Source organism: Alnus glutinosa, chromosome 12 (assembly GCF_958979055.1).
Source record: "Alnus glutinosa chromosome 12, dhAlnGlut1.1, whole genome shotgun sequence".
In the NCBI taxonomy this organism is placed as follows: domain Eukaryota; kingdom Viridiplantae; phylum Streptophyta; class Magnoliopsida; order Fagales; family Betulaceae; genus Alnus; species Alnus glutinosa.
The window spans coordinates 4,340,036-4,358,146 of record NC_084897.1 but is presented as its reverse complement, the minus strand read 5'-3'; the positions used below and the strand labels follow the sequence as shown (position 1 = coordinate 4,358,146).

Below are 18,111 nucleotides of genomic sequence, written 5' to 3'. Positions count from 1 at the left end.
GACAGTAACCGGCAAACACTTCAATCATACTATAAGCCAAAGAGACCCCAAATGGAATTATTTCACGCATATAATTATCGAATTTGAGGGAAGACTGAACAAGAAAAGAATACCATGTGACATAATTAGGAAATATTAACATTATGCATCCAAAATTAGCACAAACAATGCTGCCAACTGTGAGATAATATTAGTTGGCTAGCTCCAAACACGGCAAAAACAATTCCGGCACATAGCAAGTACAATAAAATAGAAGCTTAGAAAACCCACAATCACATAAAACAAGTAACATAAAAAAAATAAAAAATAAAAACAGAGAAATACCTTGTAGTGTGTCAATAAACTATTCCACGGTGGCTGTTTGCCCAGGACTGTAGGATTCCCCAAAATGACAATACCATATTGAGCACATGTTAAGCCTTTTGGTCCTGAACAAAACTCTCATCTTCCAAGAGATAAGCCTTTTGTTCCATGTGAAACTTTGCAGTAACATTTTCAACCGAATAAATCAATCCTTGAACCTCATGAGGGGACAGCATTGTAAGTGTCTGCCTAAGAATTTCCAGCATTGTAAGTTCAGAAACAAATCAAGTTGTAATTTTTTTATTGTAGGAATCCTAAACAGATAACAAATTACAAAAACAGAAGAATAACCCCAGGATATAGTTGGCTGATGAGAGGGATGGGAGTAAATCAGGTAGAAGTTCACATCCTTGTTTTGTCTTTGTCAATCCTACTGTGTTCTTGCAATCCAGACTACGTCAATCTTTTTATTTTATTTTTTCTGAGCAATTCCAAACTACTTCAATCAGCTGTGTTCACTGTAGTTATCACAACATGGTAGCATGGGGACACATGCATTAGACGCATATCTCAATCACAAAGTACTTTTGCAACTTCAAAAAAAAGAAAACAAAAATCACATTTCATATGTAATCAATTTGTTTTACTAAAGCTCTTGTTAAGAAAATTGCCAGAAGGCTAATCTTATATATATTAGTATATATTATGTATGTGTCACGTGTGTGTGGGGAAACAACTGCAAGAAAAGTTTTAAAAATAAATAAATAAATAATTGGCATGAGTACATAATCCTATCAAAATCTGAAAACCGTTTTACTTTTTGTTTCATATCATAAATGAAAGAAATATAGACAGCAAGAATAATCTATGGCAAATGATTTTAGACCATGTAACCTATGATGACCTGTAATATTCATACTACAGGATTTAATACAATTTATCTATCTGATATAGGAAGTCCAACAAAGAGCCTATTAGAAAGTAAATAGTTTTCCTTTTGCTTTAGTTTTTGGAATTTAGATAATACCAACACAAGAAGATTAACAGGTAAGAGAAGTAGTCAGTGAATAGATATATAAAAAGAATTAAAAATAAAAACAAAACAGGGAGGCTACTCAATAATGTCTTCCTGAGACAATTTGTTTTAAGAGAAGTAGTCAGTGAATAGATATATAAAAAGAATTGAAAAAAAAAATTAAAAATAAAAACAAAACAGGGAGGCTACTCAATGATGTCTTCCTGAGACAATTTGAAACCAAACAGCAAGGACATACACACACACACCGCACTTTCCATGTAAGAGCAGACTTGAACCAGTTAAACACACCGCAGTTTCCATACACACACACATCAAAGAGGACATGGCCTCCTTGATTTTCAAATTCTCTTATATATATTGGCTTAACAATTAGGCTTGGTCCCTATTAAAATTAGGCTTGACCTCTATTCATATTAACCAAAGATAGTGTTCTTCACTATGCCAGTATGGATTTGATTATCGTTGATGCTGGATTTACAAAAAGGAAAAATGATTTAGGAAACCCATCGTGAAACAGGCTCGTGCCTGAAGAATTTACAACAATCAGCTTATTTATAGATAAAGACAACCTACAGCTTATTTACAAGAGCACAAAATTTACAAGAGTCTGCTTACTTTGATAAATGGAAACCTTTTCTTGGTTTTGAAAAACAATTTATTTTGTTAGGTTTGTTAAATAAAAACCAGCTTATTTTGGAAAGCAAGTACCAAGGGCAAGGGAACGAGAGAGTTAGGAAATCTAATAATCAACTTTCAGCAACGAGTCCCAAATATAACCCAGAATACCCCCTTAAGGTAGATACATCCAAACAGACGACCAAACTAGCAAGCAATAAAACAAGAGGAAAACCTGCAGAAAACAAATAACTTTTACAAAGGCAAGGAAGTAGCACAACAAGAGATCATGAAAAATCAACCTGCAAAAAGTGCATAAATAGCACAACTGATATTTTTCATATATTATTGAGCATTTCTCTGACACAAGCATAAATATACATCTGTGATGAATTGGATATTTTTAAAAGGTAGCCCTAAACGTTAATCCTAGTTTTGAATATCAAAAATTGGGGTGACAAAAAAAAAAGAAGAAAGAAAAAGAAAAGAAGAGATACCATTAGTAGAGAGAGCAGGCGCAGTCAGTAAGGCATTCCTATCCCTCATGTGCTCACAAAACCATGTCCAAATACACGCTCATAACGTAATATGCCACTAGATTTATACTGAACACTGACTAGGAACAGCTGGAACCCTCTATCATCCTGCGAACTGACTTTTTGCCATATCCAGCCAATCTGCATTTCAGAAACATTGCATCTAGTCAGTTAGCCAATTTAAATAAAAGGATGAGATCAGATGCAACGAATTTTATTATCCGGTTCTGATTCTTTTTGTTTCACACATAAGCTCCATTGCATTTGCAGCCAACAAGAGAGAGTTCAAAGAAATTTCCAGAACCGTCACTCAAATGGCATTCTTTAAAGACCTGCAGCACTTTATAATCAGAAACAAATTCTTGCTACAACAAACTTTTTGCTTATCGGACAGCATGTCTCAACAAGTCAACCCTGTCCTGCTCATATTTTGCACATGAAATCCCACGTAGATGAAACCAAATACAGAGATCATCCGTCTGTATTTATGTAAAACAAAAATTGAACTTTGATAAAGATGCTATGGACAAAAATACATTACAATTATGGAACTCAGCCAGGACGGATGGATGATTTATTGGAAACCATTTCATTATTCTTTCTAAAAAAACAAGACCATAACAAATAAGGACAAGGCCTGATTCAAGTTTGAATTCAGTCAAATCAAACTTTGATGTGGTTGACTTGACTTCACCAAAAGTTTACTCATCAGCTTTCCTTTCACATACACAGTCAGAACATTGATTGTAAATCTCTCTCTTAGGAGTGATGACAGTCTTTCATTGCATATTTGGTCAACAAAATTTAGCAGGTCCTTTACAAGTATTAAATAAAGAAATTCAAAAGAAGGCAAACCTTTGTATAAAATCTGGGCTACCGGTAGCGGGTTGGGTTGTACTTTCGCTTGCTGTCTCCAGATGGATGGAAACAAGACTCCCTGAAGAAATAAATCCACCAACCTTCAACCAGTGTTCAGTATAAATCTAGTGGCATATTACGTTATGAGCATGTATTTGGACAAGGTTTTGTGAGCACAGGAGGGATAGGTATGCCTTACTGACTGCACCTGCTCGCTCTCTCGCTCTCTCTCTCTCTCTCTACATTTTAGATAGTTGATTATTTGAAACTCACCAATACACAAATCTGTATTCAATTAAAACTAACACGATCATTTCATTTCAATTGCTGGAAACATGAACCGCATAAGTAAATCCAATTTCCATTATCTTTCCATTTTTCTCAAAATCTTCAGCAATCCATTTTAAATAAGGGCACAGAGAAAAGAAAACCTGCAAGCGGCAGCGGGGTTCGAGGGCGGAGGGGTCGTGGACCATCTAGAGAATGAGGGGGCGGCGGGTGCCCAAGGAGGGCTTCGAGGAGAGAGCTCTTGCCGTCGGATTGGCCACCCAGGGCCATGATATCTGTGATCGGCAGCTTCTCCCGGAAGGCCGCCTGGAGATGGTTGTAGGCCTCGAACCGAGAAAATCGATCGGAGACGGGGTTGGGGTGGGACTTGTCGGAGGGGGTCTTGGAGGGCGTGCTGAGAAAGGTATTGGTGGTCGCCATTGGAGAGAGGGAGAGAGAGGGGGAACGAGGGATGGGGAACATTTTTCTTTTTTTTGAGAGAGAGGATGGAAACTTATTTGAATTTGAATTCGGCTCACGAAGCCGTTGGGGGAACGGATCTTTAAATGAAATTATGAGAAATGCATATCTTTAAAGAAAAACGTTTCAAATATTTGGTTTTGGGTTTTAAAATCGATTTTTGGAAAATGTGAAATTAAGAATTATTGTGGGGGCACTATTTGAAAAGAGAAATGCTACCTTAGAGCATTCCTAGTAGCCTCACCAAATTTTACTCACCAAAATAACTAAAAATTACTTTTTTCTATTCTGATGAGCCACTTTATTAAAATTCCCCAGCAGCCTCACCATTTTAACTAGTCAATATTCACTATTCCATTTAAATAATAATTTTTTCATATTTCTTTATTTTTTCTCTATATAATATTTTTATAAAAAATCATTTATATCCATGAAATAAGGACATTATCGTGTGAGAGATGAGAGATGAGAGAAGAAAATGAGAGAAAAAAGGAAAAAAGTGTGCTAATCATGTGAGAGAGAAATGTGAAACAAAATTTGTTGAGTGGGTTGTTGAGTGAAAATGCCTGGTCTAATTTGACTAGTAATTTCAGTCATCAAATTTTTTTGGTTAAAATGGTGAGGCTGCTGGGAGTGGTTTTTAAGAGTTTTCATCAAATTGGCTCACCAAAATAGCTAAAAAACTAATTTGGTGAGGCTACTAAAAATGCTCTAAATAAACCACAATCACACCGTTATCCCACCCGGTCCTATGTCGCTTTATTATTATTATTTTTTCTTTTGAATCCCCTCCCAACGCGTTTTAGCTCTCCCTCCCTCTCTATCTTCATTCTTCTCACCCAAAAAAGAGAAAATCTCTTCCTTCTTGTCGGAAAATCTCTCTCTCAACGGGATCTCTTTCTTCATCGGATCTCGCTGAAAACACTATTTCTCTCTCCTGACCTCTTAGATGGGGGTACAACTTTGAGTGTTGGGACATGGCAGAAGAGGGGGGACAAGGGCAGAGATAGGTTGGATTTGGTGGTGTCCTTGAGGGTAGGAGGGTGTGGGTGGGGATGGAGTGAGGGGTACATATTTGAAACGCCCAAAGAGAGGAGCTATCATTTTTGGCATTTCTTTTTCAAACAAAATACATAAATAAATAAATAAAGAATTGGTTAGATCTGTGGGGTGACTGGCCACCACAGCAAAACCAGAGGGTGGTGCGGCCACCAAGGTGCCATCGGGGGTGGCCGCAGCCACCCTTGATGCTTGTCGAGGGTAGTCTTGGCCACCCCACCCCGGAGTGTCTCACGGGTCCACCACAAGTCGCACCACCCCTGAGGTTCACTTTGGGTGGCCAACCACCCATAGATTGAACATCTTCAATATATATATTTTTTTAAAAAAAAAAAAAAAAAAGAAATTCTGTGGCTTTTTTTTAGTAATTTTGGTTCAATTTCAATTGTGGTATATGTGTTGTCACCAAATTAAGAAATTGAAATAATTATTCCATTCCACATTTCTACTATTCTTCATTTCTAGTAATAACTATTCATTTTCTTAATGGAATACTCATTACGCATACCAAACAATGCCTTAATGTTTTTAGATGGTTTTGGGCACTTTGCGAAATTACATGGCAAGAGGTCGACACTAGGGCACGACCTTGGCTTAGTTGATACCCCAAGATTATGCACCATGTCCCTTCCTCGGTCCTCATTAAAATAACAATTATACTGAAAAAAAAAAAAAAAAAAAAAAAAAAAAAAAAATTTTAAAATATTCAAATTTAAAAATAAAGAGTCATTTGCTTATTCTGCAAGAGATGTAATTACCTTTAACTTCGACTATGTAACTGTGTTAGTCTTTCCTAGTCATTCCAATTCAACCCAAAGGGGTGTTGTCACATTACAATTTTTACTACAAATGTTTTATAAATTGACATGACAACATATAATTAATAAAATAAGCATAATAACTAAATTGTCAATCATACAATCTTAATTAAAAAAAATCATATACTCCTAATTATTTTACTTACCCAAAAAAAAAAAAATCATACTCTTAATTATTTTACGAATTATAAATTGCCACATCAATTTGTTAGAAAGTATTTAAACAACTATGACTTTTAGGATCCGGCTTCTATGCGGTACTTTTAAGTACCGCATAAATGCTGTAGTCTAAAATGGCACCGTTTTGGACTACAGCACATGGATTCATATTTTCCCATATGAGTTTAACTACAGCACGCCTTTTTCTTGACCTTTGCTGAACTTTTATGACCAAAATGCCCTCGACCCACGTCTTTCCCCAATCTCGAACTTTGCCCCAAAGTTCTTCGCCTGACCTCTTTGCCGGAGAATTGCCATGGTCGAACACAAGCTTTGGTGACCCTTACGCGGAGACTGCAGCAACATTACCAATATCCTCCAACTCCGTCTCCGGCGATACCTGCTCCGGGAAGGCCATGCCAGTGCACTCCTTCTCTGTCAGCCCCTTCCCGAGCCTGCTCCAGGCAGGAGTGGCCTCGTCTCCGAAAAGAAAAGTGCAATTAATGGCCAAAAATCTGATTGGAAGGAGCGTAGAACTAAGAACAAGTAATTACTACCTCTCTCTTTTTCACTTCGATACCGACGATACGTGACAAACTTGGTGTCTTCTATTCTCACCATAAATTTGATTGGAGAGCATTGACGAAATGTAGAGACAAAATGAACCCCAAATTCACGTGAAATGAAGTTTTGTGGTGGTGTAACCCAAGTGCTATATATACACGTCCACTCCTCCAAACCTAGCTTATGCTTGAGCCTCTAGAATGGAGTTATAGTTCGGTGGCCGGGGCTCTGACCAAATGTGATTATTGCAAAAGAGTGCTTAAAGGGCAGGCCATGTTATTTTCTACCATAGTTAAACTCATATGGGAGAATATGAATCCCAGCCGTGGTGTTTGGGAATCAGAACAAATAGTAGAGACTGTAGGTTCTATAAATACAGGCGAGCAGTGTGGTCATTGTCGGTTTTAATGATAGGTCTAGGGAAAATAACTGCAATTAGCTGTTAAGGCGTGTTGTAGTCTAAAACACTGTCGTTTTAGACTACAACATCTATGCAGCGGAGCCGGTGTTCAGTCATGGCGATTCTCCAGCGGAGAGGTCAGGCGAAGAACTTTGGGGCAAAGTTCGAGATTAGGAAAGAGGTGGGTTGAGGGCATTTTGGTCATACCAGTTCAGCAAATGGCAAGAAAAGGCATGCGGTAGTTAAACTCATATGGGAAAATATGAATCCGCGTGTTGTAGTCCAAAACGGTGCCGTTTTAGACTACAGTATCTATGCAGTACTTTTTAAGTACCGCATAGAAGTCGGATCCATGACTTTTATTATAAAGTCATTTACAAACTATGGCAATATATGGTTGACTTTGTAAGGGGCAAATTTTTGAAAAATGATCATTTCCATTTCACTTGAGATGCAGAGAAATCATTGCAGGATTATAATTTTATTTTGTTACATCTAACGATATACAATATGTCATGTCATTTTTTAAATAAAATAGTAATATATTCACTATGTGACATCATGTACACTGTTAGACACAATAAAACAAATTATTGATCATAAAATAGTTCTTTTTCATTTCAATTGAAATAGAGAGAAACTTATTCCTAAATTTTTTGCTCAATTATAAACATCCACATTAGATCGTAAAGAATTTAATAGTAAAATTGTAACACTTGACCATTCTTTTAAGAACAGTATAATTTAAATAAGATGACAAGTGACAACTATAAGCATAATTTTCTAGATAATTTTGATTTTGAATTTGTGCATTTACGATAGTGCCCGTGTAGAGATATCTTCAGGAATCAGGGCTTTTTATTACTATATATCTTTAGCGCATTCGTCGGCTAAGGCAGAAGAACACAAAAGGCGCTGAAACCGAAAGCATGGGACACTGGGGACTCATCTCTATTTCTTGGGTTTGAACTTCCGAGTGTTTGTTTTAATTCTGTGCGAAGCTCAAACACTTCTTAGATTCTGAAGCACAGGAAGAAGAACAGCCCAGACGCCATCATTCCCGGATGGAATTTTGACATGTCCAGCTTAATCCCAATCCAGCACTCGAGAGGATCTCTTGATAAACAAGAAGTGGTCCGAGACTGAATCGGACAAACTCGGCGAGTCAACGGGATTGTTTGTCAAGTAACAATACATTACAGTATTGTTCATGTACTTTTTTTTATTTATTTTTTTTTATACTTTTCACTACTAATCAACATCAAAACATTTTCACTTTTTTCACTTTTTTATATCACATCAATAATTTTTTATTACTATTCAAATAAAAAAATTCACTACAATACAAATTTTTTTCACTTTTTTATACAAATTCTTTTTATTTTATATCACATCATCACTTTTTACTAATTTCAAAAATTAACAACCCACTACTCTGTTCTGTTTTGTAATGTCATTTGCCAAACAAGCCCAACAATGTTTGCTCTTCTCTGTTCGAGACAGCTTCGCTTACACAAAAGTAGGAGGTCCCAACTTGGATTTTTTCAGCAAAATGCTTTCTTTATTCTAAAACATTCACATCGATAGGATTATTGGAATCTAATGAAACACAAGAAGGAGAAAAACATTCTTTTAGAGTGTCTTACCTCATAAACTCATGCGGGTTGTCCCCAAAATCTGCTACTTTAGCATCCCAGAGAGTGAACTTTGAGAACCCAGAGAAACCAGACTCAGTGCTTAATCTTCTCAAAGAACATGGATTCACCAATACCCAGATCTCCAAACTTGTCAGGGTACATCCACTCTTGCTTTTATCTGATCCTGAGAAGACCCTTTTGCCCAAGATTGAGTTTTTCCGTTCTTTGGGGGTTTCGAGCTCTGACCTCCCTGGGATCCTCTCTTCAACCCCATTTTTGTTTGTGAGAAGCATAAAGAGACAATTAATCCCCTGCTATGATTTCCTCAAGAGTGTACTTCTTGTCGAGGAGAAAGTCCTTACAACTTTGAAGCGCACACCACGGGCTTTTCTATGTAACGTGACAAATAATATGTCTCCTAACATTGCACTTTTGAGACAACTTGGAGTGCCTCAATCTGCCATTTCTTTCTTGGTAAGTAATTATCCTCCTGAAGCGTTCGCTACGCATACTAGGTTTGTTGAGGCTGTCGACGAGGTTATGGAAATGGGATTCGATCCATCAAAAACGGTGTTTGTCCTGGCAATCCAAGCGTTAGTGAAGATGCGTAAACCAAAGTTGGAGTCAAAGTTGGAGCTTTATAAGAGGTGGGGTTGGTCGAAGGACATGGCCCTCTCAGCATTTAAAAGGAATCCAAATTGTATGCTTTTATCAGAAGAGAAGATCACGAAAACAATGGACTTCCTCGTGAACAAAATGGGCTCCCCATCTGCTCATATTGCTATAAATCCTTCAGTTCTATTTTTCAACTTGGAGAAGAGGATAATGCCTAGGTTTTCAGTTATTCAGATTTTACAAGCGAAGGGTTTGGTCAAGAATGATTTGTCCTCAGCACGTATCATACAACCTAGTGAGAGGTGCTTTGTGGAGAAGTTTTTGATCAAATTTCAGGACGATGTTCCTGAACTGTTGAATGTGTATCAGGGTAAGATGGATCTTGTGGAGGTTGGAAGTCAATCTGAGAATGTGTGTGGTGCTAAACAGTTGTAACATTTTTGACTTCCAACTTAAGGTATTTCTCGACTTTTAATTCAATGCCAGCTTAACATTTCATACTTGCTGGATAAAGCATATGCATCATCTTGTTTTGTTTCACCTGGACATGCATTCTCCTAGACAATGATTTCAAATATTGATACATGACATCAATTATTTATTTCAAACAGAATACCTGACTCACGTAGTCGCATATATTTTACTACTTGTCCCCCACACCTCCGAAAATTGGGACCAAAAAGAAAAGAGTAAAATAGGATCTTGTTGTTATAAAGGGCATGGGTATTTTTGATGGCTTCAGTTCTTGCTTACAATCTTTTTAATGTTATGGAATATCTTTGATTGACTTCAAAGATATTTTATATTATAAGAATGCCTGTAGCGTTAGGCACCTAACGTGAATATGTGATTGATGGTATATGCTCAAGACACTGGCTTGAAAGGCACTATCCATCAAGCAAATTCACCTTCTAGTCAAGCTGCATTAGGTCAATTACGAGACTTAAAATAAATGGACTCCTCAACACTTTGATTTCTCATAACAAGTCTTCCTCAGAACAGATAGAGAAATAGGTTGCTTTCTTGAATCTTGAAACCTTCTGTATATAACTTGTGTTTTCTCCCGTATCTTTATATATGCAGTTATTTTTTTCTTTGCTTCGATGTATGTAGCTGCTTGACTTAACCATAGGTGACCTGAAATTTGGTGTTGCTAATTTACTTTCCTTGGGTGCATTCTTAAGCTTGATGAGTTTTTGGTTTCAAATTTTGTTGTTACTGTTTTTTCTTTTATGTAAGTGCAACTTTTATTGGTATTTACTTAAAGAAAAAAAAATAAAAAAATATTGGTATTAATTCTGTCTGTGGATGTTAACGCTTAATGTTTTCTGCCATGATAACTATCCGTCACATGTTGGCCTCTTCATTTCCAATGCTCTGAACTAAATTTCCACCTAGTTGGATGATCCCATTTACTGGATGAATGATATTCTTTAACTTGAATTGTTGATCTTTATTGTACTATCCTTTAATTTTTTCATACATTATTATTATTATTTGATAAGTAAAGGAAATTCATGAAGAGCGCAAGGGGCGTAAGCCAAATACACATGAAGTATATAAGAGAAAATGCCCAACAATCCAAGAACGAGAAAAAAGAGAACAAAAATGTGCATAGCTAGATAATGAAGAAGGGCGGTAGTAGAAATCCACTCAAATAGAAATGAAAGAAAACAAGTTTGTAGATTTGAGCTCGTTCTCTCACGATCCTCGAATCTTCGAGCGTTATCTGCTTGTGGGTTTCTTTTTTTCTTTTTTTGGGTTGGTTGGTGGTTCCTGTGTACTTTGGGGAGCTTTACGCTTTGTTTTAATAAAAGTTTTATTACTTACAAAAAAATAAAAAAATAAAAAAATTATCATCTCCTAATGCATCACAATATCACATTAAAAAGCAAGGAACTGCATTCCAAACAAAATTTAATATCATTTTGGCCGACCTTTCTTTTCCATCTCGCCAAAAGATCCACCACCCATCTAGGCATTACCCACTCTACCCCAAACAACTGAAAAACCATAATCCACAGCTCTCGTGCGGCCTCACAATAAAGAAGAATATGATTCAGGGTTTCCTCACTTCTTTTACACGTACAATACCAATCTATCACTATGACGTGAGGCTTGCAGAGATTATCCAAAGTGAGAGTTGTCCTAAGGGAAGCTGTCTAAGTGAAGAAGGCCAACCTCTCAAGGGGGTCTTCATTCTCCAAATGCTCTTCCAGGGGAAAATGGAGTCACCATTAGGGAGAACTTTGTAAAAGGATTTGACCTCAAAATATCTACTCTTTGAGGGTGTCCAACATAGTCTATGCTTGCCTAGCCAACCCACCCTAATGGAATACAAAACAGTAAAGAAAGAGGAGACGTAGTCCACTTCCCAATCATGCACCAACCTGATGAAGTTAATGTCCCAATAAACCGAATCATTGCTAACACTCCTAAGGTTAGCCACCAAAGCATCTGTACACCTTGCAAGGCAAAATAACTTCGGAAAAGATTTACTCAAAAGATGATCTCCACACCACAAGTTATGTTAGAACCTGGTACGAGAGCCATCACCCATCTCCAGAGTAGTGAAACTAGAGAAATCATCCCTGCCCCTCCTAATGTGTTTTCAAAGACTCACCCCATAAGCTCTTGTAACCCTCTTAATACACCACCTACCCGCCAAACTCTCATACTTAAACCTCCATAACCACTTACCCAAAAGAGCCTGATTGAAACTAGTGTCAAGCTCCTAATATTTAACCTTCAAGTTGAATAGGAGTACAAACCTTCTTCCAATTAACAAGATGGAATTTGTGCTCATCATCCAAACCACCCCACAGAATCCCTGTGCAATTTTTCTAACTGATTAGCAACACTAACCGGGATAGAGAAGAGGGAAAGGAAATAGGTAGGAAGGTTGAAGAAAGTTCTCTTAATCAACATTATTCAACCACCCTTAGACAAGTAAATTCTTTTCCATCCAACTAGTTTTTTCTCCATTTTCTCAATGATAGAACCCATCTAGACTTTGCCTTAACGGAGCATCTAAAAGGAGGCCCAAATATTTCATAGGCAAAGAGTCCCTACAACCCAAAATAGGAGCCAACCCACTCACATTTGGCACATTACCCACTGGAACCAACTTGTGTGTAGAAGCCATTAGGGTTTCAAGAATTTCGAGTCGAAATTTGTTCCAAAATGTGCTTTTCGGAGCATATAGATTTATTCTCGTTCAACAGTTTTTGTTAATTATAGAATTTCAAGTGTTGTATTGTCTTTAACATAATGCATTTCTACAAATTTTGATGTCAGATATTGTGTTGTATTTGATTTTTGTATGTACATATCATTGTAGTAGTGTGGTCCGAATTCTTTTTTTCTTTTTTTTTTTTTTTCCAATCTTTCTGGCAGGATGGAATTGATGCAGAACATCTGAAGCAAAGAACTGTCGATATTGACAGTTTTTATAAGTTACACTATATTCTCAAAATAGCAAGTTAATGTAACTTTAATACTTTGCTATGTGATGTCCAATGACAGTTTTTGTAAGAGCAAGAGCTTAACATAGATATTTGTTGATAGATTTATTCCCTCCTCTTGGAAATATAAATTTTGAAGTTATTTGAGTTTTTAAGCCTTTGCTTCGACTTTATTTTTGACAAACTAGTCGAGGCTAAGCTAAACAGGAGAGGAGAGGCTTGGCCTTTTATCTCTAACATGATTTGAGCGGGCTTGCTCATGTTGTACAACTGATTATAAAGCATAGAGAGATATAACCAAGGACTGTTTTGTGCTTCAAAAAGCAGTATAGATAACTCTTTAGAGATATGACGCTTTCTCCCTGTTTATGCAAATGAATGTTTACAAATCTTGAGGCAATCATAAAGTTCCACTTGGAAAAGATGCAGTCTGGTGACTCGCCCAGCGAAGAACTGAAGTTTCAAGTCCATAGATTACAGGTCTCAGACAAAAGCAAAGGTTTCATAGAGCTATTGTAGCAACTTACTGTCTGTGACTCTATATCTGACAAGGATTTTGTAGATCGATTTCAGGAGATCAGCTCCCTTGGAGATCACCATGTGATTTGTGATATAGGAGTTGAATGTTCTGGTAAGATTATTGCAACTGGGAGTGTGTTCATTGAGAATAACTTTTTGAGGAATTGTGGCAAATTTAGGCACATCAAAGATGTTGTAATTGACGCCAATGCTCGAGGGATGCAATTAGGCAAGAAAATCATTGCGTTCCTCACAGATCATGCTTGTTCAATGGGGGTGTTATAAGGTGATTTTTGACTGTAGTTTGGAGAATAAACCGTTTTATGATAAATGTGGGTTCAAGCAGAAAGAAATTCAGATGGTCAAGTATTTTCTATGATTTGTTTGTGTTACTTCCATTGCAGTTTTGGTAGTGAATGGTGCTTGAATGTACTTGGAGATTTTTTCAATTGGAATAAGGAAAACCTCTATGTGCATTGTGCACTGGTGACTTGCTTTGGCTCCAGTTGATTTTGTTGCTCCGTGAAGTAAATCCATTGTGGGATACAGTTTGCCGTAGTGATTGTTGTTCATCAAAAAGCAGCTTGTAATTTTCGAAAATACAGGTCATGACTCTTTGAAGAAAAGAAGGGCTGTACTTGGTGGAAGTGAATAGAAAACAGAGGGAAGGCTTTATTCTGCTAAGGTCAACATGACCAAGTTTCAATTTGATTGGAGCTACCCGTTATCAACTTTGCTAGCTTCTCAGACTTATTAATGAAGATCCTGCATTGTTTTATGTTTTTTCCCTGCACAAAGTAGTCATGATCCGATCATATTTATCATCATGTTTATACTGACAAATAGACTATAAAACCACCGAGCACACCTGGAGAAAAGGATGGAACATTATACCAATGAAGCACGCATCCTCCCCGACAGGGAAATGGGGCATGCATCTTCCATGGGACATATCCTTATTTTTTGGAATTCCATTATCCATTCTCTGGATAGGACAGGCAAACCCATCAACAAAAGAGAGTCTTGGGTCCCCAAAATCAAAGGGTATTATGTTGAAGGAAAATGTTAGATTTACAACACCAGTACAACAATTGTACAACAATTCCTCACATGAGGGTGAGTCCCACATACTGGGGCCCACCCTCATGTGAGGGGTTGTTATACAGTTGTTGTATTGGTGTTGTACAAGAATCAAATCCCTATGTTGAAATACTTTTGTGCGCCAAAAAAGTAATGCTGGTCTTCACACCGCTGACATAGCATGGTCGGGTGGCCATGCCATGTCAGCCACATTATATATATATATATATATATATATATATATATTACGAAATGTCTTCATCAAAATACCCCCCTTCCTTCTATGCGATGAGGCTTTACCACCCCCACTGTCTCATCCTTAGAATTAGAACCCCTTTAGGCCATCTCCAGCAGGTAAAGTTAAAGTAGCTATTCAAAAACTACAAATATTTATTTTAACTACTCCAACAATTAAAAACACTCCAACAATACACTTTATTCTACTCTTCATTTCCTTAAAATATTATTTTGTCATATTTTTTAATTGTTTTATTTTCTTTCTCTCTCTTTTGTCGAATCCGTCCCCATCCCCAACAACCGGCCAACCCCATCGTTTTTCAGATCTCCCCTATGCCATGAGCCACCGACAGCGGCCTTCTCCGGCCCAGTCGCGAACCGCACTGGCGGAATCGGAGCAGTACAACATCATACCCATCGGAATCGGAGCCGTGCGGAACCAGCGGGAGCACCTGGTGCTCCACTTGGCCAACACCCAGATGCGTCGCTCGCCTCCCCCTGACAACATCAACGTCCTCGATGCCGCCGTTTTCCACCGCTTCCACAAGAAGCTCCTACCTCGGCAAGAAGTCTAACATCTGGATCTCCGATCTCCGGGAGATGGGGATGACGGAGAGAGATCGATGGAGAGGGACGAAGAGGGAGAGGGGGGAGAGAAAATATTAATAAAATTTTTTGACTTGGGTGAACAGTTAATAGGCAACTCTGCCTATTCACTGTTCAATGTTAGATGAAAAAGTTTACTTTGGCCATTCTGCTGGAGAGAATAAAAGAGCAAAAAAAGTTAAATTTATCTATTTCAGCTAAAATAGCCACTCTGCCGGAGATGGCCTTAGGCACCATAGAGTCATAGACATCCTAGTGGGGTTGAGCAATGGGGTTGAGCAATTAAATCATCAGCGGTTCCTGCAGGTCACAGTGTCACCTAGAAACCATAGGCGCAGTTAAGTTGATTTTTCCTTTGACCATCACAGCACGTCACTTCTTAAGGTCTTGCTCCCTCTGCAAGCGCCGCTTGGTCCCTTGTCACGGCATCTACATGTATAAGAAATTCTCTCTCCACTTTCTTTGGGTTCTTAGTTTTTGTATGGTTCGTTTTCTTTAATTCTTTATCATTTTTTTTTTTTTTTCTTTTGGTTGTTTTCTTGAAATTTGTTTCTGAGAACTCATATAGTTCACAATTTTTCTCTTTGTTTTTCTTTTTGGGTAATCCTATATAGGAGACAACTACTTTTGTATGTTTGAGAAAAATCATGTTTTGTATGATAGAGCTGGAAGAGGGTCTTGCAGAGGCAGTAACATAGAGAATTTGGCAGGAGATCACAAGGTGGTGGACTGGTGGGAATGTGTTTAGTCAACGAAATGTTGACCTCATACACAACTATTTGGAATGAATTCACCGATGGTTGGTTTTGTGTCAAGGCCATGTCGGACGTAGTTGAACTTTGTGGGATGTGGTGTGGACTAGTGCTAGTGAGTCGCACGTGAAGGCTTGGAGAAATAATAATTATTATTGTTATTTTTTATTTTTTTATATGACCTCAATTCTCAAAGATGGCAAATGTTATTGTCAAATAGAAATGACAAAGAGCGCATGCCTAGAACTAATTCAAAACACTATATTTATAGTTTTTATATTTTTATAATTAGAATTTTTATCAGACCCAATTAAATTAAAAAGTACCCCCTGTTACATTTAAAGTCTTGCGATGGCAAGGATGAGAAATTGGTACCCATGACTTCCAGTGGCATTGGCATCAGAAATGGTTGTTTCAAGAAACTCATTTCTCGTTGCCATACAAAATCAGACAAGAAGAAGCCTGAGCAGTGAGCAGGGTCAAGTTGCCAAAACCAAACAACAACAAAGTACTGATTCCCTGAAGTGCTGGGATGGAACCAGACATTTTAATGGGAGGGGCCAATTTTTTTATTTTTTCAGTAGGGGTTAAAGTGTATATATATATATAAAGCCAAATTTTAAGTAAATTAAACATAACATAGTTTTTATATTTTTATTATTCCCTTCAAATTAAAAATCAATAAACAAAATCGAAAAGAAAGTTTTTTGAAAAAAAAAAAAAATTAAAGAAAATCGCTATCCAAAGATTTTGAAAATGAGAAAAAAAGAAAAAGAAAAAAGAAGGGTATGAGTTTTTGTACTGAATTGGATGAATTGTGTGCTTTTTGACGTTTTCGCAAGGCTTTACCTGGATGACATGGCTCTTGAACCTAACATTTTTTGCTCCTTTTGTTAGAAAAACACACTCTAACTAACACAATAGCACACTGATTGTTATACAAAACACACTATATTCTATATAAAATACATTTTACTAAACACAACACAACACAAAACAAATGAAACGTACGCATATCTTCTAGACCTTTCTAATGTCATCTAGCTATATTGAAATGAATTCCTATTTTACGTTATCTTTGCCACACATTCTTAGGAAATTGAGCTTTGCCAGGTGTATGACTCCTCGAGTCCATACCTGTCTTCTTCCAATTCACTGCTTTACTAAACCCCTTTCATTTACTTTGAACAAAACATATGTAACTTTGTAAAGTTCATTTCATTGTTACTCTTCTTAGACATGTTCGTTGCTACCCGTGAAATATTAAAGGAAAAAGTTTTGACAATAAAGCTATCGTTCTAAATGAGATGAAACAAATTGAAGATATAATAAAAGGGAAAGGGTTAAGGGGCCAAAAAACTTTCTTGCTAAGGGCCAATATGCAAATTTTTTATTTTTTTTACCTTAAATTTGTTTTCTTCTTAAAAGTTGAGGGGGGGGGGGGGCGACCACCCCTTCCCTCCATCATTGCTCTAGTGACTTGAGTTTTATCGATAATGATGGGAAAAGAGAGAGATGTGTGATTAAGATCAAGTTGTTATCACTACACCAAAGGTCCAAAACCAGAAGGAATTGTTGAATATTCGAAAGACGGCTGTGCAAGAAACAGAGTCCATTGATTTTTGGGGTGGTTTCGGCCACCCTATTATCTCTTTGAGTCACCCCTTTAATTTTAATTATTTTTTTTTTAATTTTTAATTTTTAATTTTTTAGGTTTTTTAATTTTCTTTTTAATGTATAGAACACGTGCCAACACTTTAGAGTTGTTGACCAAGACTTATGTCAATTTTTAGACGGAAGTACCATCTTCGTCTTTTGACATAACTAAGGTATCATTTGTGATACGAAATGAACCACAAAAGCAAAAAATAAAGTTGTTAAACTATAGGGGACAAAAACGTATTTAACCCAAATAAAAAACTACCAAAATTCCAGGATTTTTTTTTTTTTTTTTTTTATATAAATTTTTATTGTGTCTATTTTTTTTTTTTTGTTTTTTTTTTGGCATATAAAGAAACATTGCGAATCCAATGATAAATTGAAGACAATTATAAAAATTTAAAAAAAATTACAAATTTATTGATAATCAAAGAGGCAAATGAA

At 36.9% G+C, this 18,111-nt stretch overlaps 2 protein-coding genes and 1 pseudogene across 3 annotated transcripts; 2 read left to right on the top strand and 1 right to left on the bottom strand.

The window, feature by feature from the left end:
- Positions 1-222: 222 nt before the first annotated feature.
- Positions 223-4,190, bottom strand: LOC133883092 (uncharacterized). Of its 2 annotated transcripts, none has more exons than XM_062322298.1 (4): positions 3,783-4,190; positions 3,349-3,430; positions 2,455-2,634; positions 223-552 (listed from the first exon to the last, which is right to left on the bottom strand). In XM_062322298.1, exons 1-3 carry the CDS (start codon positions 4,099-4,101, stop codon positions 2,574-2,576), a joined length of 462 nt encoding a protein of 153 aa, XP_062178282.1. In that variant the 5' UTR covers positions 4,102-4,190; the 3' UTR covers positions 223-552; positions 2,455-2,573. The 2 variants fall into 2 exon arrangements, with proteins under 2 accessions (XP_062178282.1, XP_062178283.1); XM_062322299.1 differs by lacking the exon at positions 223-552 and adding an exon at positions 786-821.
- A 2,180-nt stretch (positions 4,191-6,370) lies between these two features.
- Positions 6,371-16,202, top strand: LOC133852501 (transcription termination factor MTERF15, mitochondrial-like). Its single transcript, XM_062289270.1, has 3 exons — positions 6,371-6,680; positions 8,647-9,807; positions 15,920-16,202. The coding sequence occupies exons 1-2, from the start codon at positions 6,371-6,373 to the stop codon at positions 9,783-9,785; spliced, it is 1,449 nt and encodes a 482-aa protein (XP_062145254.1). The 3' UTR covers positions 9,786-9,807; positions 15,920-16,202.
- On the top strand, positions 13,238-13,712 carry LOC133851131 (glucosamine 6-phosphate N-acetyltransferase-like; annotated as a pseudogene).
- Positions 16,203-18,111: the final 1,909 nt, after the last annotated feature.